The 27,981-nt window shown below is 36.8% G+C and overlaps 2 protein-coding genes and 1 long non-coding RNA gene across 3 annotated transcripts; 1 reads left to right on the forward strand and 2 right to left on the reverse strand.

Annotated features, from left to right (window-relative positions):
• Positions 1-533: 533 nt before the first annotated feature.
• On the reverse strand, positions 534-7,583 carry tomm40l (translocase of outer mitochondrial membrane 40 homolog, like). Its single transcript, XM_046844406.1, has 9 exons — positions 7,388-7,583; positions 5,201-5,268; positions 3,722-3,814; positions 3,045-3,146; positions 2,849-2,954; positions 2,547-2,669; positions 2,376-2,452; positions 2,141-2,243; positions 534-1,255 (listed from the first exon to the last, which is right to left on the reverse strand). The coding sequence occupies exons 1-9, from the start codon at positions 7,581-7,583 to the stop codon at positions 1,116-1,118; spliced, it is 1,008 nt and encodes a 335-aa protein (XP_046700362.1). The 3' UTR covers positions 534-1,115.
• Positions 7,495-25,114, forward strand: LOC124382221. The gene is made up of 3 exons (XR_006924996.1): positions 7,495-7,629; positions 23,927-24,020; positions 24,993-25,114. It is a non-coding gene; the product is annotated as an uncharacterized LOC124382221 (long non-coding RNA).
• Positions 17,343-27,920, reverse strand: LOC124382219 (probable ATP-dependent RNA helicase ddx6). Its single transcript, XM_046844405.1, has 13 exons — positions 27,738-27,920; positions 24,983-25,952; positions 24,823-24,886; positions 22,432-22,536; positions 22,209-22,338; positions 20,825-20,971; positions 19,739-19,833; positions 19,245-19,367; positions 19,015-19,143; positions 18,793-18,909; positions 18,630-18,693; positions 17,794-17,895; positions 17,343-17,704 (listed from the first exon to the last, which is right to left on the reverse strand). Exons 2-13 carry the CDS (start codon positions 25,159-25,161, stop codon positions 17,511-17,513), a joined length of 1,449 nt encoding a protein of 482 aa, XP_046700361.1. The 5' UTR covers positions 25,162-25,952; positions 27,738-27,920; the 3' UTR covers positions 17,343-17,510.
• Between the last annotated feature and the right edge of the window lie 61 nt (positions 27,921-27,981).

Genomic DNA, 27,981 nt, shown 5'->3' on the forward strand with positions numbered 1-27,981 from the left:
TGAACAATCACATTATATATATTGAATATTTGTGTCAAGTTGGAGATGGTGAAGCTTTTTCACATGCACACAAAATAATTATATTATTTATTTAATAAAGAATGGTGAACCAACATTTGAGGTTTGTGACTAGAACAGAGGGTTGCTCAAGAGAAACTTCTCTGTTTTCTGGCCTCACTTCAATGATAGTATTGAAGACAAAAGGAAATAATGAAGAAATGTTATTGCACATGTCAGGGTTGCTGTAATGCTTAGAGCACTGGTTAAATCAAACTTTTGTGCAATACTGTCAGCGATATGGTGACTTTTGAGAATTTAGTGCTCTTGCTTTCACAGATATGTCACATCCTCATTCTTCCCAAGACTCCCTTTTAAGAACATTCTGGAATCTGCAGGACATTTGCATTAAAGACCCATCCTCCTTTACAGCAATTTTAATTCGCTCAATTCGAGAAAATACATGATTAAAAATTCAATAAAATGGTCTACTCTGTAATATACCGACTCCCAAACACTCCAAACATTGACAAATAAAAAGGAAAAAAAAGTTTAATAATGAAAAGCGTTTATGTTAAAACCATATCAGTGGGTCATTTTATTATGTAGCTTTACTAAAAAAAATTAAATAAAAATGGAAGAGGACCTGGCAACGAAAGAAATAAATGTTTAATTTAAATCAAAATGCCATAAAAATTAAAACAAAAATAAAACACCACACACAAACAAGAGACACAGAAACAAAAAAAACAAACAAAAAACATGATTACAGTCAAATTCCTAATTTGAAAACAGTTTTGATTATTATAATGATAATCAGGCTGTTTACAGCTCAGGTTTTTCCACTTAAAACCTATACTTTTGGGAATCGGCTGATTTCTGAAATATTTTGAAATGGATGTTGCAGGCATATACAGGAATATGGTTCAGTATCTGCTCTATACATAATTACACTGTAGTTAATTCCTGGATTCTTCTGGATTACTGACAGAGAGAAAGTCATATATTAAAGCAAAAAAACAAAAACAAACAAAAAAAAAATGGATAGTTCACTGAGTGTCCCCATGTTGCAGTGTGTGAGTCTCAGCTTTTGTTTGCTTGAACTATGAGCAGGCGGCTCAACCGATGGTCACGCCAAACCCACACTGGAACTTGTTTTTATGATGGTTAAGGAAAGAACAAAGCGCCAAAGACAGGGGAAGAGGCAGCAGCTTTTTTTCCAGTGTTGCCCCAACTACCCAGTTACTGTCAATAGAACCTGGAGGAGAATAGAAAAAATGTGGGGCATGTCGGTTTCTAATATACAAATGTCCAATACATTTTGACACAGAAGAACTAAAAGAGAGACATGAAGATTTACTTGGACAAATAACTGTACAGATGTTGATTATTTTTATTGAAATATCCTCCGTTAGCAAGACTCAGGCTTGGGTAAAGATGCATCAAAATGTATTTTAAAATCAAATAAATACTTTTACAAGGGAGCATGAAATTACTTCACAAACCCCCCATCAATTTGCCTATTTGATCTTTTCCTTTACACTGATTCAGTTAATTAATTAAACAGGGTTTAATAGCCACAGCCTTTCTGCTTTCTACATAATCCCCGTGCTCTCCAAGATGAAGGTCGGTTTTAAAGCAACCCAACAGTTTTAATGCTGAACAGTTTGTGAATTGTATCATAATTGTAAACACTAACTGTATTAAAACTATTTTCATGATGCTTATTATCTGATCTTTGTATTGTCTTGGCTTTGTGTACATTCTGTGTGTGTCCCTTTGTGCTATGGCCATTGGACCTCATTTGTAAATCAATTGTAGATGCTTTTAAACAAAGACATTTTCGTCAATGTTCATGAAGGTCCAGTAATTTTGGAACAGGTATTTATGATCCTACTCATGAAACATGTCTTGCAGATATTCTATATAATTGTGACTCTAAACAAATAAAACGTATTATTTTAATTATATTTATCTTCTTCAGGAGGAAATGTTCTAGGAAAAACTCTGAGGTGCCAACATTAGCTCATCACCTCTGAGTGTTTCATTCAATTCATGACTTGTGTCTTCTATTAATGTTCGCAGCTAAAATGAATAGTAATAAAAGGGTATAAAAAAATAGAAGAGTAATTCTTTTGCTTACCTTTAAAAAGCAGATTGGCCTTGGGGATGTCCAGCTGGTAACCGAACGATACATTCGTTTCCTGCATGCGAGCGCTGGTTTCAAACTCCACGCCGATCTGCAACTGCACATCGCCGGAGCAGATTTTATTGTATATTAATGTGTAAATAATTTTAAAATAAAAGCTGTTAATCAAATCGACACTGTAATATTTGGAGAAAGAAAGGTAAATTCTCACCAGTGAAAGAAACCTTACCTGCTCGTTAGCTTTGTGATAATATGATGCGTGTGCACCGGCGCCTCCAAGGGTCAGTGTGGCAATAAAATTAGAACCTGCACAAAAAGAAAAGAAAAGAAAGGAATGATGAAATACAAACGTTTGCACCTGCAAATAATACGTCAGAAACTGTGAATAGAACATGCCTACCTGTATATCTTCCTGCCAAAGACATTACCGTTCCCTCTTCACCAGGCCGGCGGTGGTACACCAGTTCTCCTCCCAATGCCAAGGACGGAGTAATTGACTGGAGATAGTGAGCTACAACAATGCCTAACAAAGAAAAGGTTTTCTGCCTTTGGGTTTCATTTGCACAGCATATGGATTGTACTTTTTATGTCCTGTCTTTTTGTTTTCCCTATATATTTAATTATTGTGCAAAATAATAAAAAAAAATTAATAAAAAAAAAAACCTTCCTCTTGCGAGATGCTTTTACATTAAAATACACTACCTGATCCTACCACCATGTCTGGGTTTCCTAAAGTTACTGTAGCAGTGAAATCCTCTCCTTTAAACTCAGCATCTCCTTGCCAGTTGACAAACTTTTGTTGCTGTGTCTGGTTGGACAAAAAGAAAAAGCAGCAGGTAAACACATTCAATTCTTTATGCATGAATAAAAGATTCTGTTCGTTTTATCCCACAGGTACCTGGAAGGCAAGTTTGGAGCGCATTCGGCCATTGATTTGGTGAATAATCTGTGCATTTAAGCTGCCAGTGTTGTCCAGGTCACCCACCAGAACTGGAAATGCCTAGAAAAAAGACAAATTTTTATGTTACATTAAATGAATTAGCTCATATGGAAGCATAAACGAAAACTTTACCTGAATTTTTTTAGATAAGGTCACCTGACTGAGGAAGCCGTGTTTTATTGTTTATTGTAATCATCTGAGCTTTTATTCGCACCTTGGAAGAATCCAAAGGAATAGTTTGAATACTATATTATCTAATAGAGTAGCTCTTTTGGCTGAAAGACAAATCACAACAGACGTGCTTCAAATTCTAGTGGAAAGTCTTCCCAGAAGAGTGGCGCTGACTAACAGAAAAGTGAACTACATCTGGAACAAGATGTTTGACAAACACATTTGATCGTGACGGTCAGGTGACCATATTATGTGGCCAAAATCGTGGGTGTGAAAAGATGAATCTGAGTCACTTCGAATTGTAAGCACAGGACGAACTCAATCAACAGGATTTGTTGATTGCTTATCAAATCCAAGATAAACACCAGATACAGATACTAAAAATTAGAAGGAAAAAAAATCTAGATTTTCTCTGTAAACTTTGTGCTTAATCTAAGATTCTATACACTGCATTAAAATGTTACCTCTCCAGGTCCGGTCTGCTTGGTCCCCACATATGTAGTACCAAATCTGTAACTGGACTCTCCCAGGGTGCTTAGCATGATGGTGTGATTGACCTGCAGAGAAACATCAACCAATTCTTTTTACAAAACAACAGGGAGACCAAACAGGGTGCTTTATATAAGGACAGGTAGAATCATGACCATAAACTGAGAAAAAAAAATTACCCGACACAAGTGGAGCCTTGGATTCTTCCAGTTAAAATCCAACTATAACATGCGTTAGGTTACAATCTCTAATGTACATCACAGTCAGAATCTCTTATCTATTTTGCTATTATATTACCCTGTCATTTCTATAGCGCTTTTCACAACAGACATTGTCTAAAAGCAGCTTTACAGAATTTAAGAGTTGAACGGTGTGTATTTATCCCTGATGAGCAGCCATGGCGACTGTGACCAGGAAAAACTCCCTTAGATGTTAAGTGGAAGAAACTTTGAGAGGAACCAGACTCAAAAGGGGAACCTATCCTAATTTAGGTGACATTAAGAGTATGATTCTAGTCTTTAAACAATACAGAACACTAGAGAGTGAGAACTAAACACTGTGTATATTATATTAGCCTCTGTAGCTCATACAGATTAATAGCAAAACCAAACCACGTTCAAAGCTCAGCATTTTATTGTAACTGCAATTCTAAAACAGTGCATTGTTTATTACTTATACCTTGAATTTTTAAGATGTAAACTTTCAATCCTACAGCAACAGATTGTTCATGTGTAGTTCGTTCAGCAAGAAACCATGAAACAGAACCTAAGTCCATTAACAAAAACATGCCCACGTTAATAGGTTTCTATTTGAAAACGCAGATTTCTCTCCCATTTTGGCCTTCCAGCCACAGCGAGACAGTGTTTACAGTCAACGAAAACACAGCTTTCTGAAAAACGCTCTCCAAAGTGAATACGTTTGAAAACGTGGTTTTCATGTCGCAGTGTGGACTGTGAAAACGAAGGCTCGAAGAGGACGTTTCAGTGTGGCTGAGCAACTTTTAAATAAAAAAAGTTTTTTTTTTTTTTAGATGGAAAACACGTTTTCAGATTTATTAGGATTATTGTAGATGTAGCCTTTGCTGTATAAAATATATAACAAATAAAAAAAAACCCGGAAAAACGGTAAAAGGAAATAGTATGGCAACACTATTATTTATGACGATTCGCAAAACAGTTCTTTGGTCTTGAGTTAAGATTTGAAGTCTTAATTTGATTTGACACCACTGGAACTCTCGCTCTGTCCGAACTTTGATTTTATTTCACTCTCAGAGCGAGACCTGCTGTTATACTAAGCTGAACGCTACACATATGAGGATGTCATGCTAAACTCAGAGAAAAGCTACAAAAACTTCACGTTTACCATGTTTACCATAACCATGCCTTTACTATTACACTCCAAAAAACAGTAATAAGTAATACAATAAATCTAGAACAGACGAATGTGACACAGACCTGGAAAAAGCTGCTGAGGCCCTTGTTGACTGTTAACCGAACTCCCTCCATCTGCATGGGAAACACCTCTACATGGAGGAGGAAAGAAAAAAAAAATAAGAAGATGGTGATGTTTCATTATAAATAATAAAAGAGCACAAAAGCATCTATTTAATTCAGTTTTATACAGATAAAGTGGTTCTTAAAGAATTTATGTTTGTTCCTCATAATTAAGTAAAAATCTGAAATGCAGCTATGTTGAGTTACTGTAACAGTTCTTTGAGGTTTTATCAGAAAAGTTGAATTGGAAGATGTGTGAGCAGTGTGTACAGTGTGTAGCTTCAGGAATTTCGTTCAAAAAGAGAAAAACCTGACAATTCAGCATATCGAAGGAGTGAATGAATGAATGAAGGATGGAAGGAATGAAGACGTTTGTAAAAAGTATGAAGAAATTAGTAGAACAGTTAAGTAGATCATATGTTCAGAAAATTTTATATTTAAATGTAAAACACACATACACACAAACATCTGTATTTCCCAAATAGGGTCTAATAAATAAACTTACACAATTTTGCTATTTAATTTTATTTAATCATTTTAATTTGTGCCAAATTAAATTTATTTTTTTAATTTAAATAACATAAAAAGTGTACTGCATTACAGGTAGTCGTCGACTTACGACCTATGCAATTTACGACCAGTCGACTTTACGACCACAATCGCTAGCCACAGCGTACGACAGTAAGAAACAAAATGGTGTAGAGATGATACAAATGGCATAAAATGAACAAAGAAAATGATGATATATACAGTATAACAATAATGAAAGAAAATTATGATAAAATACTACTTAAAGATTTTTATAACATCATTTCACAGTACTGTACATATAGCCTACTCTACTTACGAACCAATCGTGGTCGTAAGTCAACGACTACCTGTAATTTAATTTGATTATATATATATATATATATATATATATATATATATACACATACATACATACATATATATATATACATATATATATATATATATATATATATATACATATATATATATATATATATATATATATATATATATATATATATATATATGCATACAGACACACACACACACACACACACACACACACACACACACACACACACACACACACACACACACACACACACACACACACAGTGGAACCTCGGGTTACGAACGCCCCAGCATACGTATAATTCAGGTTACGAATCGCAGTCTGTAAAAATTTTTGCCCCTGGTTACAAACAAAATTTCAGGATACGAACGTCGTGCGCCAAACAATGGTAGGCAAGTTGGTTCTTTTCGTATCGCCACCCACACTCTCCCACGCAGCTCATCGCATCAGTGTGAATCTACAATTTTCATAGTCATGAAAATAAAGAAAAGTCTTTGAATGAGAAGGAGTGTCCAAACTTTTGGTCTGTACTGTGTATATATATATATAATTTAATCAAGCAGGCATTTTATAAAAATATTTAAACGTTGATGTTCACAAATGTCAATAATATTAAACGGTGTTAATAAAAAAATACAACGTACCAAAATTGAACCGAACCGTGACCAAGCTACGTACCGAACAATGCTTTTTTGTGTACTGTTACACCACTAATAATGATTGTTAAACAATAAAAGTGACCTGAACTGTTTTATTATGCTGATGTGTTTGTCGATGATACATCATTGAATACATCATTTTTTTCCTCAGGCAATCACCCTCATTAACATCTCACCTTTATTATATGCCCTGCTTCATCTCTATGAGGACTGCATTGTAGAAACAGCTCATCACTTCATCCCCATGTGAAGCACAATACATTAATAAATTTGCACTACCATGCACTCATACGCTATGGATATTACTGATCTGTCACATACTCTGTATATTACGTTGGTGTTTAATCTGTATTGTCTTTAGTTTTGTATAACCTATTGTCTTGTACAGTCTAAGATAAAGGTATAATGTTATTTATATCTGTACTTTTGAGAGTCACCAACAGCTGAAACCAAATGACTTGTGTGTCAACACACTTGGTCAATAAACCTGATTCTGATTGATGGAGGATCTTTTAGTTTCAGCCAGAAAACATTCGGAGAAAAATGATCATGAGGTGGTGACCTGCAGTTTCATTCAGAACGGAAGGCAGAACTGAATGGAAGATGTCAGAAGGTGTAGCTCACCTTTGCATTTTCTATGGAACTCCTCAAAAGCGCCAGGGTTGGGGAGTGCTGCCTCGCTCTCCTGCTGACCAGAGGAACCGGAAGAGATGGGGGAGACGGACGGCATGGTGAAGCCTGCAGGTACAGAGACCAACCCTGGCCCAGCTTGCACTGGTGGAGGTGGACTGGGAGAACTGGCAGCCAACACATTACCCATGCTGAGAAACCATGACAGGGGGAGAGATCACCAAAATGCACACCAGGTATAAAACGCTTTACAACAAAAATACAAATACAGAAAATGATCTACAACATAGTCTGACTTTCATGTACAAAGAGTTATCTTTGTTTTCTTCAAATTACCAAGCAAATCCCGTGGGGCTACACCACCAAACTGTCAAGGACTAAAGCTACTGACATAATAGCTAGCATCACGCGCGCGCCATTGAAAAGACATGCAGCATTAAAACACAGTACATCCGGGTATTTCACCGGCTGTATTCAAAATGTATGAGTTGCGAGTTTATTAAACTGCGCTTCGTGTGAAAAATCTGATAGTTCCGAATCCAATTCATATTAAAGTCAACCACACTCACGTTGCACCAGAGGACGCGTTCTCACCCGGAAGTTAACCGCAACGTGCGCCGACTGAGCTCCGCCTACTTTAGACATTGCGCTCTGTGATTGGACAACCGAAACCTCAGAGGAAGCCGCTAAGAAAAGTCCTTACCCTGCAAGGCCGCCATAATGGAAACCGGAAGGGCTGTATAGAGTATAGAGGTTAAATTTACTGTAACCTGCTTAATTTCAAACTAGTATAGACAATGCTAAATAAATAAATAAATTTATGTATATATAACAACGTACATACGTGTGTGTGTGTGTGTATATATATATATATATATATATATATATATGCATATCTATCTAGCTATCTAGCTATCAAGTATTCACAGTGCTTCACTTTTTCACATTTTGTTACAGCTTAATTCCAAAATGGATTCAATTATTTTCCTCAAAATTCTACAAACAATACCCCATAATGACAAAAGTGAAAGAAGTTAGTTTGAAATCTTTGCAAATTTATTTAAAAATAAATAAATAAATAAAAAATAAAAAACTTTATCACATGTACATAATTATTCACAGCCATTGCCATGACACTCTAAATTGAGCTTATGTGCATCCTGTTTATACTGATCATCATAATGTTTCTACAAATGTTTCTCCAAGTGACTGGAGTCCACTTGTGGTAAATTCAGTTGATTGGACATGATTTGGAAAGGCACACGCCTGTCTATATGAGGTCCCACAGTAAACAGTGCATGACGGAGCACAAACTGAGCCATGAAGTCCAAGGAATTGTCTGTAGTCCTCTGGGACAGGATTGTATCGACACACAGTTATGGGGAAGGGAGCAGAAACATTCCTGTAGCATTGAAGATCCCAATGAGCACAGTGGCCTCTTTCTTCTTCTTCTTTCAACTGCTCCTGTTAGGGTTCGCTAAAGCAGACCAACCGTCTCCACACCGCTCTGTCCTCTATATCTGCCTCTTTCAAACCAACTACCTGCATGTCTTCCCCTTAACACATCCATAAACCTCCTCCTTGACCTTCCTCTTTTCCTCCTTCCTGGAACAACTGGACAATGACCCTAAGCACACAGCCAAAATAGCAAAGGAGTGGCTACGGAACAACTCTGTGAATGCCCTCGAGTGGCCCAGCCAGAGCCCAGACTTGAACCCGATCGAACATCTCTGGAGAGATCTTAAAATGGCTGTGCACCGGCACTTCCCATCCAACCTGATAGAGCTTGAGAGGTTCTGCATAGAAGAATAGGAGAAACTGCCCCAAAATAGATGCTTTAACAAAGTATTGAGCAAAAGCTGTGAAAACTTATGTACAAACTATTTGTATATTAATTACCATTTGTTTACATACATTTGCAAAAATTTCTAACAAACTTCTTTCCCATTGTCCTAACGGTGTATCATTTGTAACATTTTAAAGAAAATATTGAATTTAATCCATTTTGGATTAAAGCTGTAACTAAACAAAATGTGAAATAAGCGCTTTCCAGATGCACTGTATTTATCTGTATGACCACTGCTCAGGCATAACTTTATAGCCACCAATCAACATAACCATTATGACCCCCTGGCTAATATTATGTTGGTCCACCTTTTGCTGCAAAACAGTTCTGACCCGTCGAGCATTAACGGCATTACCTTCTTCAGCAATTTGAACTACAGGAGCTCGTCTTTTGGATCGGACCAGCCTTCTGACCGCTGCAGACTGGAAACAGCCCACAAGAGCTGCAGTTTTGGAGACGCTCTGACCCAGCCGTCTAGACATCACAATTTGGCCCTCTGGATACTCGCTCAAATACTTACGCTTTCCATTTTTCCTGCTTCTAACACAACTTTGAGGACAAAATGTTTACTTGCTGCCTAATATATCACACCTACTAACAGGTGCCATGATGCAGAGATAATCAGTGTTATAGAATCACCGGTCATAATGTTATACCTGATATATGATGTCTATCTATTAATCTATATATCTGGCATATATACATACATGGACAGATACTTGTTTTTTGTATATAAGGTAATATGTACTACCTTCAAGAGTAATTGGCAAAATTCAAAACAAGCCAAAAATCATTGTATAAAATTACAAATTACACAATAATTACATTTTCCAATTGAGCTGTAAATGGTTTTAGGGAATTTAGTGTACATTTGTAATTGTATTCAGAATGAAATCCTACAAGGACTTCTTAAAGAACCATATGCAACTAAAATGACATCAATTAGTTTTGTAATACAGTAGTAAATGTTTCTTTTGTGAATTCTTCATTGACATAATTATTCAACCCCTTAAAGACTACCACTCTGAAGAACAGAGGTTCAATGAAGTGTTTTCAATCAGGTATTGAAAACACCTGTGGATATCAGGGAGCAGCAATAAAGCCTAATAAGCACCAATTAGGCAGCTTTAAAATGACTGTGATACTCAGCTCCTTCTAGACATTTACTGGTGTGGTTACAAACATGGTGAGGTCAAGAGAATGGTCCAGGAAGACAAGAGAACAGGTGATTACTCTTCACAGGAAGGGCAATGGCTATAAGAAGATTGCAAAGATGTTAAACATACCAAGAGACACCATAGGAAGCATCATTCGCAAATTCAAGGCAAAGGGCACTGTTGAAACGCTACCTGGTCGTGGCAGAAAGAAGATGCTGACTTCGACTGCTGTGCGCTACCTGAAGCGTAGAGTGGAGAAAAGTCCCCGTGTGACTGCTGAGGAACTGAGAAAAGATTTGTCAGATGTGGGTACTGAAGTTTCTGCTCAGACAATACGGCACACCCTGCGTAATGAAGGCCTCCATGCCAGAACTCCCAGGCGCACCCCCTTGCTGTCCCCAAAGAATAAGAAGAGTCGACTGCAGTATGCCAAAAGTCATGTGGACAAACCACAGAAGTTTTGGGATAGTGTTCTGTGGACTGATGAAACAAAATTAGAACTGTTTGGGCCCATGGATCAACGCTATGTTTGGAGGAGGAAGAACAAGGCCTATGAAGAAAAGAACACCTTGCCTACTGTGAAGCATGGCGGGGGGTCAATCATGCTTTGGGGCTGTTTTGCTTCTGCAGGTACTGGGAAGCTTCAGCGTGTGCAAGGTACCATGAATTCTCTTCAGTACCAGGAGATATTGGATGACAATGTGATGCAGTCCGTCACAAACCTGAGGCTTGGAAGACGTTGGACCTTTCAACAGGACAATGATCCCAAGCATACCTCCAAGTCCACTAGAGCATGGTTGCAGATTAAAGGCTGGAACATTTTGAAGTGGCCATCGCAGTCACCAGACTTAAATCTGATTGAGAACCTCTGGTGGGACTTAAAGAAAGCAGTTGCAGTGCGCAAGCCTAAGAATGTGACTGAACTGGAGGCTTTTGCCCATGATGAATGGGCGAAGATACCCGTAGATCGCTGCAAGACACTTGTGTCAAGCTATGCTTCACGTTTAAAAGCTGTTATAACTGTAAAAGGATGTTGTACTAAGTACTAAGATTGAATGTCACTTGGGGGTTGAATAATTGTCAATGAAGAATTCACGAAAGAAACATTTACTACTGTATTACAAAACTAATTGATGTCATTTTAGTTGCATATGGTTCTTTAAGAAGTCCTTGTAGGATTTCATTCTGAATACAATTACAAATGTACACTAAATTCCCTAAAACCATTTACAGCATTGGGGGTTGAATAATTTTGAACACAACTGTATCTTTAAAAATGTTTTAAAATAGTATTTTCTCTGAATAAGTACTAATTTCATTGAGGACCCTCAAGGAATTGCTTAATTTAAAATAATTAAAAAGAATTGCTTTTCACTTGCATGGCTACTTAACTTTTAACTATATCTGTCTACTAAAAATGTTGTTTTTTTCTTTTTTTTCCAAATATCTATCATAAAACACTGGTCACACGGTGTGGTTAGTTGCTGAAGGAAGACTCGTAGTAAAGTGTATTGTAAAACATTTTGTCCCATAAATAATAGCCATGAAGAGGAGACAATAATACATTCATCATTGGAATGTCAAAGATCTGCTGAAACATGAGAAGAGATTAATCCTTATTTCGATATTCTGTTATGAGACAAAAAAAAAAAAAAAAAGTTTCCAAATATATTATCAGGCATTCGAAAAGACTGTGGCCCATGATATACCGAAAAAAGGTTTAATAGAGAATACGCATGAAAGAAAGAAAATCTAAACACTCCTGCCAAATTATTGTTTTTTACATTTTCTTGTAATATATAATAATTAGTGGAAACACTATGCAAATGTATGTTGCTTTGGACTCTATTTACTCTGCACTCCAAATACAAATTTCAAATAAAGTCTTGACACACACAACCTGCGCTGAAAAATTCCAAAAATTTCCAAACTTGAATTTAAAGTTTTTGTTGTTACGAAACATACGGACATCCATGGCACCAGGGTAAAACCTCCCATGTCTCAGAGTAGGAATTTGTAGTCGCAGCTCCTCTCATATTTTGTGAACTGGTTTGTGTAAGCATTTCTTTGACCTTTTCCTGCACTATACTGACTTTTCTAACAGTATATTTAAATATAGAAAATATTTTTGATATAAATGAATATAGTACATACTTAAACTGTACTTGTGTTGCCTATTTTGTTAAGTTATAACGCGTTCGTATTTTACATTTTAATTCTACAATTCTGCATTATGACAATAATTCTACACAAAACCATGAACATATTATGAAATGGATAAAACACTGGTTATAAAATCTGTACCCTCATGGTGACATTTGAGAGAATAAAACAATGAATACAAGATGTGAGATGCAGGTAATAGTTTATTTCTTTCCCAACACATCACCTGCTTAAGTTCTGCATACTTTAAGACACAGCAAATTCAGAGGAGTGATGGAGAGACGGTGTTCACAAGAATCTTTGACAAGTAGTGCACAAGTTATGAGCCAATCAACAGGCATTGTTTAAATACTCTACTGAATTATGTGTCCAGTCGTATCCTATACAGCCCCCCAAAAAAAAAACATTTTATGGGTTTACAGTTTCTTTGGATCATTGCCAATATTTAAGGGAGTAGTTCAATCTGAAAGTCAATTAATAGTCAATTTGTGTTTCAAATACTGACCCAGAGGATCATCATGCATTGGACAGTTAACATTTTGATGATAAACCCATAAACTCACCACTTTCAAAAAAAAGAAAGAAAAAAATATATAGTTTCTGTGAACAAAGCTCACCAGTTCCCCCTTGTTGCTGAGGCAGCTTAAAAAAAAAAGAAAATTTAAATGGGGGAGGGGGGAGGGGTGTTACAAAAAATAAATTCGGACCTGTTGCAATGTGTTCAAACAAGAGAAAAACGTAATGCTTTTTGGCCCGTACATTAATGTTGTTTCACTGCTGCAGATTTTATTTATTTACCTGCAATACTATGTCTACAGCTGAGCTCTTCCAAAAAAAAATGAAAGAAAAAAACACTCCAGAATGCTTGGGAAAAAAAAAAAAAAAAAAAAAAAAAAAAAAAAAACACATTTCAACAAGTTGAACACATGAACCAGAACTAAAAGAAATATATATATATATATATATATATATATATATATATATATATATATATATATATATATATATATATAAAATGCTGGTCAGATTGTCTAGAACAGGATGTGGGGGTTGGTTCAGAAAATCAGACCAGTAATTTTTTTTAAAGGTGTATTAGTACAACAGTGTTGTGGGGCTAAAAGTAAAGCACAGGATTTCAGAAATAAATTATTTTGATGAAAAAAAGTCAATATTTCTAATTCAAAACTTTTATAACGCTATAAATTCATTATAATTGCATTTCCAAAATAAACTTGGAATATTTTACAGGGGAGAGAGAGAGAGAGAGAGAGAGAGAGAGAGAAGGCATTTCATTTTAAGAATAAAGCTGTAATTGATGCAGGGTGGTAATATCACAAGAATAAAGTAGCAATATTAAAGAAGAAGAAAAAAAAAATATGAAAATGGTACATACTTTGTAAAATGAAAGTCGCTGTGAAATACATGGTCTTTTTTTTGGGAGGAGAAATCATAGGCAGTGGTCACCTTTTTACAAAGGTTTTTGGAGCTGATCGATGATCTGAATTCCTCATTGTGAAGCAGTGGAACCCTGACACGCTCAGTTTCTCGAACATTGTAAGCAGCTGAACTCGTGTTTCCATTAGGCTGCGGTTTATTGTACATCAGGGCTCGACTGCTATACAGCCTGCGATTTCTCTGTACACATTGCAAATAATGTCTAGTTTGTACTTATAAAGAAACGAAATGTATACTAACAATTACCTGGTGCTGATCTGCCAAAACTGTATTTTAATTTCTGATATGCACCATTTGCTGTCATAATATAATGGGTTCAATCTTAAACTCTAGCCATATTTTTCCTTTAAAATACTGCAGCTTCTTCTCTTCGTATTATACAAAATATTGCACCTTTATTCATGAAACCTTTTTTTTTTTTACCCCCTTCATATTATGACTATTTCTCAAATTATTGTTTTTTTTAAATACTTGCCATTGTATATTATCCAAAATAACTTTCCCCCAATAAATCTCAGTGGTTAGTTGATCCACTGTTAGACACTTTGTAGACTTTTTTTCTTCTACTGTGCCTCAAAAATAAAGATCTAATAGCCAAAGCACTTTTCCAATCGTCCCTTGGCATATTTCAATTCACTCACAATGACAGAAAGGTACTGGCTCAGATTTTGACTAATCGACTTTATGTAAAGCCCTAGCTGCGTTGACTAATACTAACATTCGTGAATAAACGTGGCGATGCCTCAGTGTACTTCCGGCGTAATCGAAACTTGATGCGAGAAGCCAAAACCTTCCAAGCTGGAACACTCGCGATTGGTTTCGTTTCGACTGAACGCTCCGATCAAGACGCGTTATCGTTTAGACGGCGATTTCATCGGACCCCTTCGCTGCTAGAATTACACGAGGACTTTACATACGAAAGCATGCGTATGCAAAACATACGCACATTCACCCGTAGTGGCAAACGCACCTGCGAAGGTATCAACATATACAAATGCACACACTGGATATAAAGCGCACAAAACAGGCACGCATCTAAAAATCACACAGCGTGGGCGCTTTCTCACTCGCACAAGCATTCTCGCTGGCAAATTCGCTCTCGCACACACACACACACACACACACACACACTCACTCTCACTTTTTGGTTATGCTTGAGCTCAAATCCTGAAAGGCAGTGTCATCAGTTCTACCGCAGGCCCGGAAGAAATCCCCTCAAGACACGTCTTTACTCTTTCTCCTGTCAGCTACGAAGCAAGATTTTACATTCTCACACACTGAAAAAATCCTGTAGGAAAACACATCCCCTTCCCACACACCCTTACAGTTACAGAATGCACTCCTCCTGAAAGGGGCGAATGAAGACGAGCATGAGAACTAATGAGCAGGACAACTAATAGAATAATAATTCTTTTTTTTTTTTTTTTTTTTAAACTCTCATGCAAAACTAATGAAACAAAAACCTCAAACTGCATTCATATTCACATAAACGTCTACAAACATCCTGATCTCGACAATTTGATTGAGTAACTGCGCAACACAAAAACCAACAAATTCAACAAGGCCGAGTGTCAACAGCTGGAACCAAAAGCAATCCAATGCTGCTGCTAAACACCACTACCATTATTTTCTTATCAAGGATCTCATGCCCAAAAAAAAAAAAAAAAAGAAAAGAAAGAAATAAAAGGGTGGTGGGGTAATTCGGGGTGGGACTAGAGAGTATTTTAAACAGGAAACCATCACAGCTGCCACAATTTTTTGAAGATGCTACAGTTCGCTTTCGAAATCTTTGACTTCGCTTTCGATCTAGTGAAGCTGTAGGGCTGGGGACAGCCATTCAAACTAATTTGTTGCCTTATTTACAACAAATGTGTTTTTCATACATTCACTCATACCCCATTAAGAGCGAGGTCGTTATTATTATAATTGTCATTATTTATATTATTATTATTATCATTTATATTATTATTATTATTATTAATTTTAACCTGGCAACAAACAAAAGCGAGTAATTTATGCTTTGCACGCAGACATCTATTAAAAAATAAATGTAAATAATGCTCACAATGGCCCGCAAACACCCCCTCACACTGTAATAAGACCCCTGCCATTTACCATACACTACTACTATTTTTCATTCGTGGGATTAAAATTTGATCTGGAGCATGACCAAAAAAAAAAAAAAAAAACAATATTAAGCTACTTAGGCTAGGAATGTTTCATTGTTTTTTTTTGTTTTTTTGTTAATTAGAAAACATTAGAAACGCTTAAAAAGGCTTGAGTCACACATACGCATCATTAGCTGCCAAGACTTATTGCGTTGCTGAACTATGCATGAACGCGCTGAATGAGTAGCTATCCGAGCCTTTTCTAAAAATTGGAGATCATTGAGTGCCACGGATTCCGATCGATATTCCCCAAAACTGAGCATCAGACCTATTTTTCTTAGTTTTATCATATTACCGAAAAGGTAATACATCTCATTTTGCTTCTTTGCAGGATGCTTCATATGGTGAAACTACGCCTCATTAACTGGATAAGTAGCACCACTACGGCTTCAACACAATCTCTAGAAATTGAAACAAAAAACGGTTGTATCTAATGGAGTAAGGCACTTTAGTGAATTAAAAACAAACAAACAAACAAAAAAGTTTCTGTATGTGGCAGGTTGTGGCCTTTAGGCTTATGTTCCTTGAGCGAACTTTGCAAACGCAGCATTTTGCAGTATTTATAAGATTCTTGAATCATTTGCTTCAGCTGATCAGGAAATCCTTTGAAACTTAATATCCAGCCTATTTATCATCCAAATTCTCACTTATCGATCCAAAGTAGACTTTTTTTTTTATATGTCTGAAATGAACTCTGGAATGTTTATTTTGTTAGTTTTCTGTCTTTTTTTTTCTGGTGCAAAGCATAATACTTGTTCGACTCAGCCAGTGATAAGATTCTTGACAAATTTTAGAACGAAAAAAATATATATATATTTTTACGAAGTCACCACTGGACATTCAGGGCCCAAATGCTGGTGTGTGTGTGTGTGTGTGTGTTTGCGCAAAAGATGATATTTGTGCAAAGCCAGGTTTGTCCTGAGGAAAAAGGATAGCGCGCATATATGTACATACATACACACATTATACATATACATATATATATATATATATATATATATATATATATATATAATGTGTGTGTGATATATATATATATATATATATATATATATATATATATAGATATAGATATAGATATAGATATATATATATATATATATATATATATATATGACCCAAAGGTCTAAATATAAAAAAAAAAAAAAAAAAAACTTTGAGCAAAGATTCATACAGCTTAACTGAAAATGTAAAGTACTTCACCTATATTAGACTGTGCTCTCACACACACACACACACACGGCAAAAAACAAATAAATTCCTCCATTCATTCAACACTTTCCATGCAGCTTCGTTGTGGCACTGACTTGTCCAGTTCTGGTGGTACTTTAGGGGTCTTCAGGTGTCTCCTGCTCCTCTGCATCGTCGTTTGCCGAGTGGAACTCGGCCACGTACAAACTTTTATCGATGCTGCCAGGGATGGGCTTGATATCGGTCACCAGCTGGTCCTCGATGGCTTTCAGGTTGAAACGATCCTCGGCTGTGATCAAGTTAATGGCCAGACCCAGGTGGCCGAACCTCCCTGTAACAGACACACGTTTCAATGACAACTTCTACAACGGCTGAAAGTTACAACTCTGTGCATAAAGCGACAACTCAATGATGCGTCACCTGAGCGCCCGATGCGGTGCAGATACGTCTCTGCAGTCTTCGGAAAGTCGAAGTTGATGACCACGTTCACCGCCTGGATGTCGATACCTCTCGTGAACAAATCTGTTATGGAAGCAATATACAAAATAATTCTCATCAATCCTTTTGGTGAAACTAATAAGTAATAATAAGTCCTGCGGCCGAGGACGTTGAAAATGTTTGTTTATTATTAAGCCTTTTTTTTTTTTTATTTAAAATCCACTCCAATCAGAACTGTAATTCACTTTTATTTGCACACATGCAGTTTGTGTAGGTTCGAATGCTCGTAGTTATCTCCGTGTTGCAATTCTGTGTTGGTTTATTGAACACCTGAATCCTTGAGAAACAGAGTCTCATTTGACTGTTTATTGTATCAACTGTATATGATTGAGATGACAAAGCCACTTGATAAAAGGCTCGATAAACCCAGCACTTGACCTCTGGCTCTGTCGTGGTGTAGGCTCTATCCCTCTAACCACGAGTCATCAAAAACTCTTTAAGACGGGTACAGGTCAGGCGCAACATCTCATCCCTAGACTTAAATTTTTTTTTTTATTGTATTGGTCAACAACCAAAGTCAGGTATGCTTATAAATCTGAAATCAAGGGCAAATGTGCAGTAAGTAATTTAAAGTAAGCGTGCATGTTCTTTGGGTTAAAGAGCATTGAAGATGCCAATCCGTTGTGGATCAATTTCCCCTTTTTACTAATCCTTAGTTTTTATATTCCGCACTCAAAATCGGTACCCAATTAAATACCATGTTAATGGGCTTGATGATAGCAAGAATAAAAGTAGCTGTATTAAATGAACAAACCTACCTGTACAGACCAGATTTCTGCACAACCCATTTCGGAAGTCGTGGAAAACACGGTTCCGGTACTCCTTTAAAAAGGATAAAAAAAAGGACAAGCAAATTGTTTAGTTCATGATCAGAGCATGTGTTGTACTAAAACGATCAAATTTGTTCAGTGATGGACACACCTGCATCATCTTGGCATGGATGTAGAAACAAGAGTAGCCCAGTTGGGTAATTTTCTTGGCCAGCAGTTCCACTCTCTGGGTCGAGTTGCAAAAAATGATGGACTGATTGATTTGCAGCTGTGGGGATTTAAAGAAAAAAAAACAACACGTCATCCCCTGAACAAGGTGTTCACGCAACTGCTTGTGTGTTTCCAGTCAGAATGAAACTGCATGTGTGCCTACCCTGGAGAAGAGTGTGTTGAGGCAGTGCACCTTCTGCCTCTCAGTAACATATGCGTAGTACTGCGTGATGCCCTTCAGTGTAAGTTCTTCCATCAGATTAATCTCATAGGGCTTCTTCAGATGCTTCATCTGAACAAAATAAAGCACAATAAAAATAAATAAATAAAAATCGCACAGCAGACGTAAATATAGTGGCATGATGAGTCATTTGTGTGGTTTTATTAATTTACCATGAATTTCTGCACACTGCTGGGAAAGGTGGCAGAATACAACAGAATCTGTCGTTTTCTATCTAGGAAGCTGATGATATCCTCAATGAGTATAACAAAGTCCTGGGAGAGCAGCTTGTCAGCCTTGAAGAGACAAAGACACAAAACAATAGAATGTAAAAAAAAACAACAACAAAAAAAAAAAAAGGAGACAACCATCAAAAAAAAAAAACCCTTCCATGCGCTAGCTTGCTTTTCTAACTGTGCTTATCGTACACATTAAATGTCACTAAATAAATAAAATATATAATACCTTCCAAAATGCATATAGAGACATTACAAATAAACATTCAAAGCCCAAAAACAGGCCACTGGTGTTTCGAGAGAGATTGTAGCTAGTAAAGTTTGCTTACTCTAATAACCTGCTCTCAAAAGCAATGTTTACATTTCACACAACTGCTAGGATTAGTAGTTACATCTTGAAATAGTTGTATGTGCAGATCACCATGACTTACCTCATCCATTACCATAATCTGAACTTTATCCACTTTTGCTACACCCTTCTTCATCAAGTCCAGTATCCTGCCAGGTGTAGCTATGATCACATGCACTACAGGAACACACACACACACACAAAAACATGGACGCAGTTACTAAAAAGACATTTTTACAACCTGGACGTGCAGAAACCTGGGTTTCATTTACAGATGAAATGACTTAATTTAAATGTAAAGCGAATATTAAAATTTATATTTCTGTATTGTATTGAAAAACTGAAACCTGTTGGGTTTCATGTCTAACAAGTTGTGGAACAAACTTAAGGTATGGCATAAGGTATGATTAGATTAGATTAGATTAATGAAAGAAGGAAGCTCACATTTTCAAATTTGAGACTTGACAGAATTATTATAAATTTTTATCTAAAATTTTTGAAATGGTGCTCCATTGGGTTAAAAGAAGGAAAAATGGGGGTGAGGGGTTGACAGCAAAAAATTATGTTTGCTTAAACCATACAATACTGAAAACAGATTTTCTTACAAATACACTATATGGACAAATGTATTTGGACACCTGACTTTTACAGCCATGTGTGTTTTTTCCACAAACTGTTTCCACAAAGTTAAAAGGCACACAATAATATGTAGGATGTAATAAAGGTACATTAGGTATAATTAGTCCATATAAAAATTTATTAAGTAGGTTGCCTTTGGATAGCGGTAGCATTTAATGTTCTCTTCACTTTAAACTAAGAGACCTGTTTCAGCATGACCATGGTTTGGAGTGGAAGATCTGCTATAGAGCTCTGACCTCAACCCAATCAAACACTTTTAGGATTAATGTGAAGGCTGTCTGCACCCCAGGCCTCCTCAACCCACCTACATCAGTATCTTACCAACACCCTTGTGGCTGAATAAGCACAAATCTCCACAAGACAACTCCGAACTTTAGTGGAACATCTTTCCAGAAGAGTGGAGGTTATTTCAACAACAAACAGCGACTGAATGTGGAATGGGATGTTCTAATAGTACCATCTTATAGTCAGGTAGTCCTCAAACTTTTGTCCATGTAGTGTAGGATTGATGGGATTAGTTTAAAATTACCAGTCTCATCCAGACGCATGATGTCATCTCGTAGGTTTGTACCGCCGGTAGTGGCCATGACTTTGACACCACCGAGATGCTTACTGAGCTCAATGCTGATCTGGCTGACTTGTAGTGCAAGCTCACGAGTGGGCACCATTACTATAGCTACAGTACAGAGAGTGAGAGAGAAACACAGGTAGATCAGATAAGGCTCTACTTTAAGGATTTAATAGTACATGCTTCTTTCGAATAAATCTAAATCTATAATGATCTATATAATAAATGATTGAGTGTTCAGGCAGGAAGAGAACGATGGGCCTATGCAATATAATTAACAATCTACACAATATTACACTGCCATGACAAGCAGATGTACTCCACTTATATTATAGTACAGTAGAATTTTAAACGTTTATGTAGTTGGGGTTTTTTGTATCCGTTTTGGAAGGCAGTGCATTGTGCACAGGAAATAAAATTAGTGTCCCGTTAAAATTAATTATATTTATCAACGTGCGATTAATGCAGCATTTCTGTTTGACCAATTTCATTTAAAGCAAATAAATAAATATAAATGAGGCAAAATTACTCAGATCTAAAAATATTTTAATAGCTAAACTTGTTGGACCAAAATCCACCATGGTGAGCACATCCGGCAATTAATACCGTCCATGTGGAAACATAGCAAAAGTTCTCTTCGGTGTCCTGATGATTTGCGTAATTTAAAACACTATAATTACTTTCAAACATTTACAAGAATATTTGTCATTATGCTCTATGTTGAGTTTGGTTTTACTAATAATAAACATACATTTGCATAAGTACACAAATTTGTGTCAATGCCAATGTTGATTAGAGCATTAAAAACTACTAATAGTATTAATTTAAGGTACATTTAGAACATATAAAAATGTGCGATCAATCATGAGTTAACTCATGACAATCATGCAATTAATATTTGAATCTACTGAAAGCCCTGAGATATATATATATATATATATATATATATATATATATATATATATATATATATATATATATTAGGGGTTTAACGGGACACGTATTTGTACCAAAATGTTTTAGGACAGGGCTGCCGATTCCGTAGCGAATGCAATTAATTTTACATGCGTTAGTTTCCATCATTCCACAGTCCTCATGAACATATTAAGTGGTGGAGCACAAGTTTGTTAAGTCTCTGCCTCGCACTTTGAGTGAAATTTTGTTATTATTATTATTATTATAATACTTTAGATTCTATAGCGTTTTGGTGAAAATGCTAAATTTTTTCTACAAGCTGTTGGTACTCGATAAAATCACAATATTTACTTTATCGAAAATATAAACATAAAAACCCTCTTCCTAAACTACATACACAGGAGGTGGTTTATCTAGTGCACCAGTTTACCCTGAATGTAGTCTTTCTTCAGGTCTATCCTCTCCAGCATGGGGATCAGGTACGCGCCACTCTTTCCTGTCCCGTTTTTGGCACGAGCCAGGATGTCACGGCCAGACAGCGCAATGGGGATGCTTTCCTCCTGAAAGCGAGGAGAAAAGAAAAAAAAGGAGAACAAAACGTTAAAACTAAAATCACTGTCTCTGACATTTTGGTAAATAAAGTATACACTCACCTGGACTGGGGAAGGTTTCTCCCAACCCATTTCAAAGATCCCCATGAGCAGCTCCCTCTTTAAGCAGTAGTCTTCAAACTCATTGCCCTTTGTAGAAGTCACATCCTAAAGAGAATTAAAAAGCAATTAATTGCATAGAAAACTTATTACAGTGAAACATATACATTATATATTATGCCAACATGTATATCATGCAAATTATATACTTTATTATGCTCGATAAGTATCACTATTACTCACATTTATTGGCAGATATTTAGACAATAATGGCTGTATGTTCAGTTACTTTAGAAGGGGACAGTAAATCTGTACTGCTATAAAAAAAAAAAATGCACATTGACTAAAATATATAATAAAATAGTTTTATTTCTATAGTATTGTCCCATGAGAAGATATACTATAATGGTTTCTGAAATGTGAGTGGTGTACTCACTTTTGTGGGACAGTGTTTGTGTGTGTGTGTGTGTGTGTGTGTGTGTGTGTGTGTGTGTGTGTGTATAAATGAATTTTGATGCCATTTTTAGCTCACTTGTGTACACAGGACCTTGATTTGCGAATAGGAAATGCAAAAACGTACTGCTTATAAAACTTGTTTGTTGTGTCATAGATGCATGAACTCACGTGACCTGTTTACCTTCAGCATAGCAAATGTAATGATGCTGACCACATATGTTGTCGAGCGTAAATATAACCTCCTCCAAGTCTGTTAGAGTTTCGTTATATTTCGGAGAACTAGAAACTGAACGCAAAATGTTTTTGGAACAACATTCATCCCCAGAGAACTACACCGCAGATGTAGTGGCTGAGGCGCTGACGGAGGTCACACATGATTGGGACATAGAAGAGACTAAAAACTCCTGCGTCACTACTGACAACGAGGCCAATATTGTCACAGCCATACGAGCCCCAATGGCCAGGGCTAAACTGGTTTGGCCAACACCTGAAAACACCTGAACATGGTAGAGAATTTATTAGTTTCTCTAGAGACACCCTAATCTAGCTTAATATACTACAGGAAATACAGAAAACTTTAATAGCTAATAGGCGAATTCGTCCTCACGCTGTGCCGCAGATGTCGGTTAGGCGGTGATGTGAACACTAAGCTATAGCTGGGCAAATTAATTATAGTTCATTTATTATTATTATTATTATTAATAATGCTATTATTATAATGATATGTCAAAACATTCACGCAAAACAAGCCAAGTATCGTCTTGAAATCGCCATAGGCCTCAGCTTTGGGCAGTATCTCTCTCTATCGTCGATACGTGATTCTATCATCTATTGGCACAACTCTAGCAACTAGAGGTAGTTAATTGCTGTCTGCTGGTTCTAGCCGATTAGTGGTTTTCAGACAGCTCGTAAGAGTTAATGGTGTTGCATATGAAATTTAGCATCGCCTTCCCAAACACATTCGCTGGAATGTACCCAATTTTTAATTTTTTTTTCCATTTTCAGATATTCACATGCTCTGCTACATGATTTACTCCTACAGGTCCCGGCCTGCCCCGTAACAAGCATGCGGCGTTACAGCAATTTTGCCACCGGAGGCAATGACCTGACTGGTTCCTCGTGTTTGTCACACCAACGTATGTATTTTGTGACATCAGATCAACGTTAGCAATCATGAAGCATATATTTAAAAAAAAAGAAAAAAGGGGGGGGGTTTTCGAAATCTAAAACACTTAAATGTGGGTAGAAATGATTTTACAGATAGCTGGGTTTGATGATTACTTGCTGATTACTACATCAACCGATAGTTTTTAAAATGGATACCGGATAAAAAAAAAAAAAAACAACAACAATAAAATAAACACTCCAAAAGTAATATAATTATAATAATAATTAGAATGATATAATTGACAAATTATTAATTATAAATATGAAATGTAATATAGCGCTGTCTGTGCAGCACGCTGTCTCTGGTTAAAAACAAACAACACGTTGTGTCAAGGATTCGCCTCTAGAGGTCGCTCCTTCAACAGCAGCGGACCTTCTCAGGCACCAATAATTGATTGTTGGAACTATCAGCGAAAAAAACCATACCAATGTTTCTTTCCGGCTAGAGTCCGTTACTGAAACGGTCCAGTAACGGACTGTAGCCGGGAAAAAACAGCGGTATGGATTTTTGCTGATAGTTCCAACAATCAATTATTGGTGCCAATTAATCGGTAAAACTGATGAATCGATCGACCTCTAGTAAGAATAAATATTAATGCCTTGCTTTTTTTTCTGCAAAATCCAGATAAAGACATTCAATGCTTTTCTATGCCCTTTGGAAATGGCCCGAGTTTCATTACCTTGAATGAAACATTACACTTGGTCAATCGGCGATTCAATATATTTTAACATGAAATCTATTAAGGATAAAGCAGCTGGTATAGGACTTACTGAAGTTTTCACTCTGTGATCTTTGGGTGGAAGCTGCAGGCTCTTTTTCCAGTCTTCACCAAACCTGTAGCAGAACGAACAGTTCAGTAATAAAAATACAGAATATTAATGTACTTACATGTGGAGAACATGCTTTTGAATTGATCACGCATTGTCTCACCTGATTCCAGGTCCATCCTGCGAGTCTGCAGCAGGTTTTTGGCCTCCAGTTGAAACTCTTGCAAATGGATTGCCCTGAACATTGGGTCCTGATTGAGAGTTCAGTCCTCTGAGCTGCCCGTTCTGCTTGCCGAGCCCCATTACCACAGGACCAACGTTCTCCATCTTTGCAGTAGCCATGAAGTCTCCTCGTCGTCTTTGTTGACTTGTACCAAAAGTTCACCAGTTAATTCTTTACCACTTTTTTTGTCTTTTTAAATGGTTTTTTTTTCCCGTTTTTTTTTTATAACTGGTCTATAAAAAGTTCTAATAAAACATTTACAAATAGTAGAATATAATCTCAATTAAGTTTGTTTAACATTTACAAATATACACTTCTATATACACGGACAGTGCAACTCCTCAAACGAGAGTCACTGACGTCACAGGAATAGGTTTGACGCAAAAGCTCTTCCAGATGAAGAGAAATAACCATTTATATGCATAAATATAATACACCTGCTCGCAGTATAGAAAATTATACGCCTGCAGGATGAAGGAAGTACGAGTCCTGCGACAGAACAGCGAAAAATGCTTCTCTTCTTTTCGGGAAGTTCAAAATTGTGCTTTTTTTCTGCCGCTGAATTTTCTGTAGTCCTGTATATCTATGTACTGGATCAGGTGGGCTTTCTTGTGCAGTGTGTGTCACGATTATCGTCCCCAAGAACAAAAAAAAGTTAATCCTTGGTTATGGCGATTCAATGCAACATCCAGTTTTGAACGTTATCTGTAGGAATATGGTCTCTCTGGCAGTTCAAAACCCATAAAGCAGCACTCCACGGAGACGTCCGAAACGTTATGGTTTCCGCACAGTGCTCCAGCGATCCTGCTTCTTTAGCGTGTACGGAAGTGTCTTTTTTTTTGTTTTGTTATTTTTTTTTTTTTTTTTTTTTTTTTTTATTTTTTTTACATTGGGGGTCTTCCTAGCAGACCTGCATTTGGGAAGGAAAATAAGAGCACAATTAGTAAAACATTGTTATATAATTTATGAATTAAGATGCGAAAACACTGTTACAAACCACTCATCACTCCATGTGAAATGGCTTGAGGTTACCCGTGATGTGAATTGGAGACCCCGTGAAATGTATATTGCAGTGCTTGACTCAAATAATGTTCAGGATACACCTTACCTTCCATAAATCCACACAAACCTAACAGTATTTTACTAAATTTAATAAATATTGGAAACAGTAAACGGTAGTAAAAGTTATTTCCAGCTGCGAAGGATTTTACCTTCTCATCTTTAAGGTGATCCTCGACATAAAGGCGCTAGATTGTACACATTCAAGTCAAGGTCTAACATCACTAGGGGAGATCTCACGTTTCTTAATTTTGGAAAGTGGTCGCACAGTGATTTTTGGTCTGGGTTGCAGGTCAGGAGTTCAAGCCCCAGCATTGCCAAGCTGTCACACTTGGGCCCTTAACCATCTAAATTTCAGGGGGTGCTGTATCCCGGAAGACCATGCGCTCCGGGAATAAAAAAAAAGCTATAAAATATACACCGATATGATTGAGCTCGTGCAGTCGGCTACCTTTGACTTGTGTGCTCTCTGACCATCCAATCGAATTACGTTGTCGTACGCCTGCTGCACATCCCCGGGGTTTAAACCAAATCTGATTGGTTAAATTAAAAGTTTCATGGTCATGTATTTGAAGCTACACTGTTGATTCTAAAGTGGTAGTTCAGTGGTTAAGGGGCTGGGTTACTAAAGGTTGGGGGATTCAAGCCCCAGTTTCATCAAGCTGCCACTTTTGGGCTCTTGAGCTCCACAGACACTGCACAATGGCAGACCCTGCACTCTGACCCCAGCCCCCTAACATTGCTGGGATATGTTTGGAAAAGATTTCACCGATTCGTATATATATGTAGTATACGCCTCAAGTAAAAAGCATCTTTCTTTCTGTCTTCCGTTTACCGATCCAGAAGCTTTAAAAGCTTTACAAATATCATAATTTCATACTCACTTTAAAGTGGGAAGACATCATCACAAAGCTTTCGAATTGCATCTGCTCAATATATGCATACATTTCAGTAACCTTATTTAAATCATATACAGCAATACTGCAATTTCCTGGGGGCGGGACTTCTGGCTCGAGAGCGGATTTGATTGGATGAACACAAAGAAAGAACAGGATGAGTCAAAAAAAAAAAAAAAGGGAATAAATTTAACCAAAAAAACACCGCTTTAAATCCTGTTTTTAATTAGGATATATAATAAGATAAAAAAAAGAAAATGAACAGAATCATATAATAAAATATAATAAAAACATTAATGTATTAAAGTAACTCGAAAAACAGGAGTGCGTTATACTACGCGGGTGTGCACCTGTTTCCTGAAAGACTATTAAATACTCATTTTATGTAATAATATTTATATTCAAATTTATATGACTATTTTGAGTATCTCGGTGTTCGATTTCCCCCAAGTCTGAAGCGTTAGACCCTGAGGTAGCTGGAAGCCATTTGCTGCTCAACAACAGCCTGGAAAATAGAGACCTCAAAAATATTTAGAAAGTTAATTGTATAATAATATATAGATTTATTAATGTTTACAGAATCCAATTGTTAGGAAAAAAACGAAAAAAAAAAACCGTCCAGCGCTAATCTGCTGTATATCAGGATACTTAGCGTGACGTATTCAAGCTCTGAGGCTTGCGAGCTAATGCTAATGGCTAGTAAAGTCCACCTTTATACAATAACAGATGCTCACACTCACCCTTTACTCTCCCTGCGGATGAATTGCTCTGTTTAAGCAGGTCAAGAACGACGCTTTTTTTTTTTATATAAAAAAAGAGAACTGAATTCACTTTAAATCCACTCGTCTTTTGTTGTGCTTCTTAACAACATGGTCGACCTCAAACACACTCTCTCGTAGTCGCTGCTCCTTGCCGAGTAAAAGTAGGAGAAATGAAACACACTGCCATCTACAGTCTGGGAGATGTTTTTCAGCTCCAACGGTT

The sequence above is a fragment of the Silurus meridionalis genome, chromosome 29 (assembly GCF_014805685.1).
Source record: "Silurus meridionalis isolate SWU-2019-XX chromosome 29, ASM1480568v1, whole genome shotgun sequence".
In the NCBI taxonomy this organism is placed as follows: Eukaryota; Metazoa; Chordata; class Actinopteri; order Siluriformes; family Siluridae; genus Silurus; species Silurus meridionalis.

Excerpts from the sequence above, each read along its gene's own strand:
- tomm40l (XM_046844406.1), bottom strand. The coding sequence starts at position 7,583 with ATGGGTAATGTGTTGGCTGCCAGTTCTCCCAGTCCACCTCCACCAGTG. Across the intron at positions 3,815-5,200 it reads GCCTCAGCAGCTTTTTCCAG|GTCAATCACACCATCATGCT; the intron begins GTCTGTGTCACA and ends GTTTCTCTGCAG. Across the intron at positions 2,453-2,546 it reads TTTGGCAGGAAGATATACAG|GTTCTAATTTTATTGCCACA; the intron begins GTAGGCATGTTC and ends CTTTTTGTGCAG.
- LOC124382219 (XM_046844405.1), bottom strand. The coding sequence starts at position 25,161 with ATGGCTACTGCAAAGATGGAGAACGTTGGTCCTGTGGTAATGGGGCTC. Across the intron at positions 20,972-22,208 it reads GAAGAAAGACTACATTCAGG|CTATAGTAATGGTGCCCACT; the intron begins GTAAACTGGTGC and ends TCTGTACTGTAG. Across the intron at positions 19,144-19,244 it reads GCAGTGTGCAGAAATTCATG|ATGAAGCATCTGAAGAAGCC; the intron begins GTAAATTAATAA and ends TATTTTGTTCAG.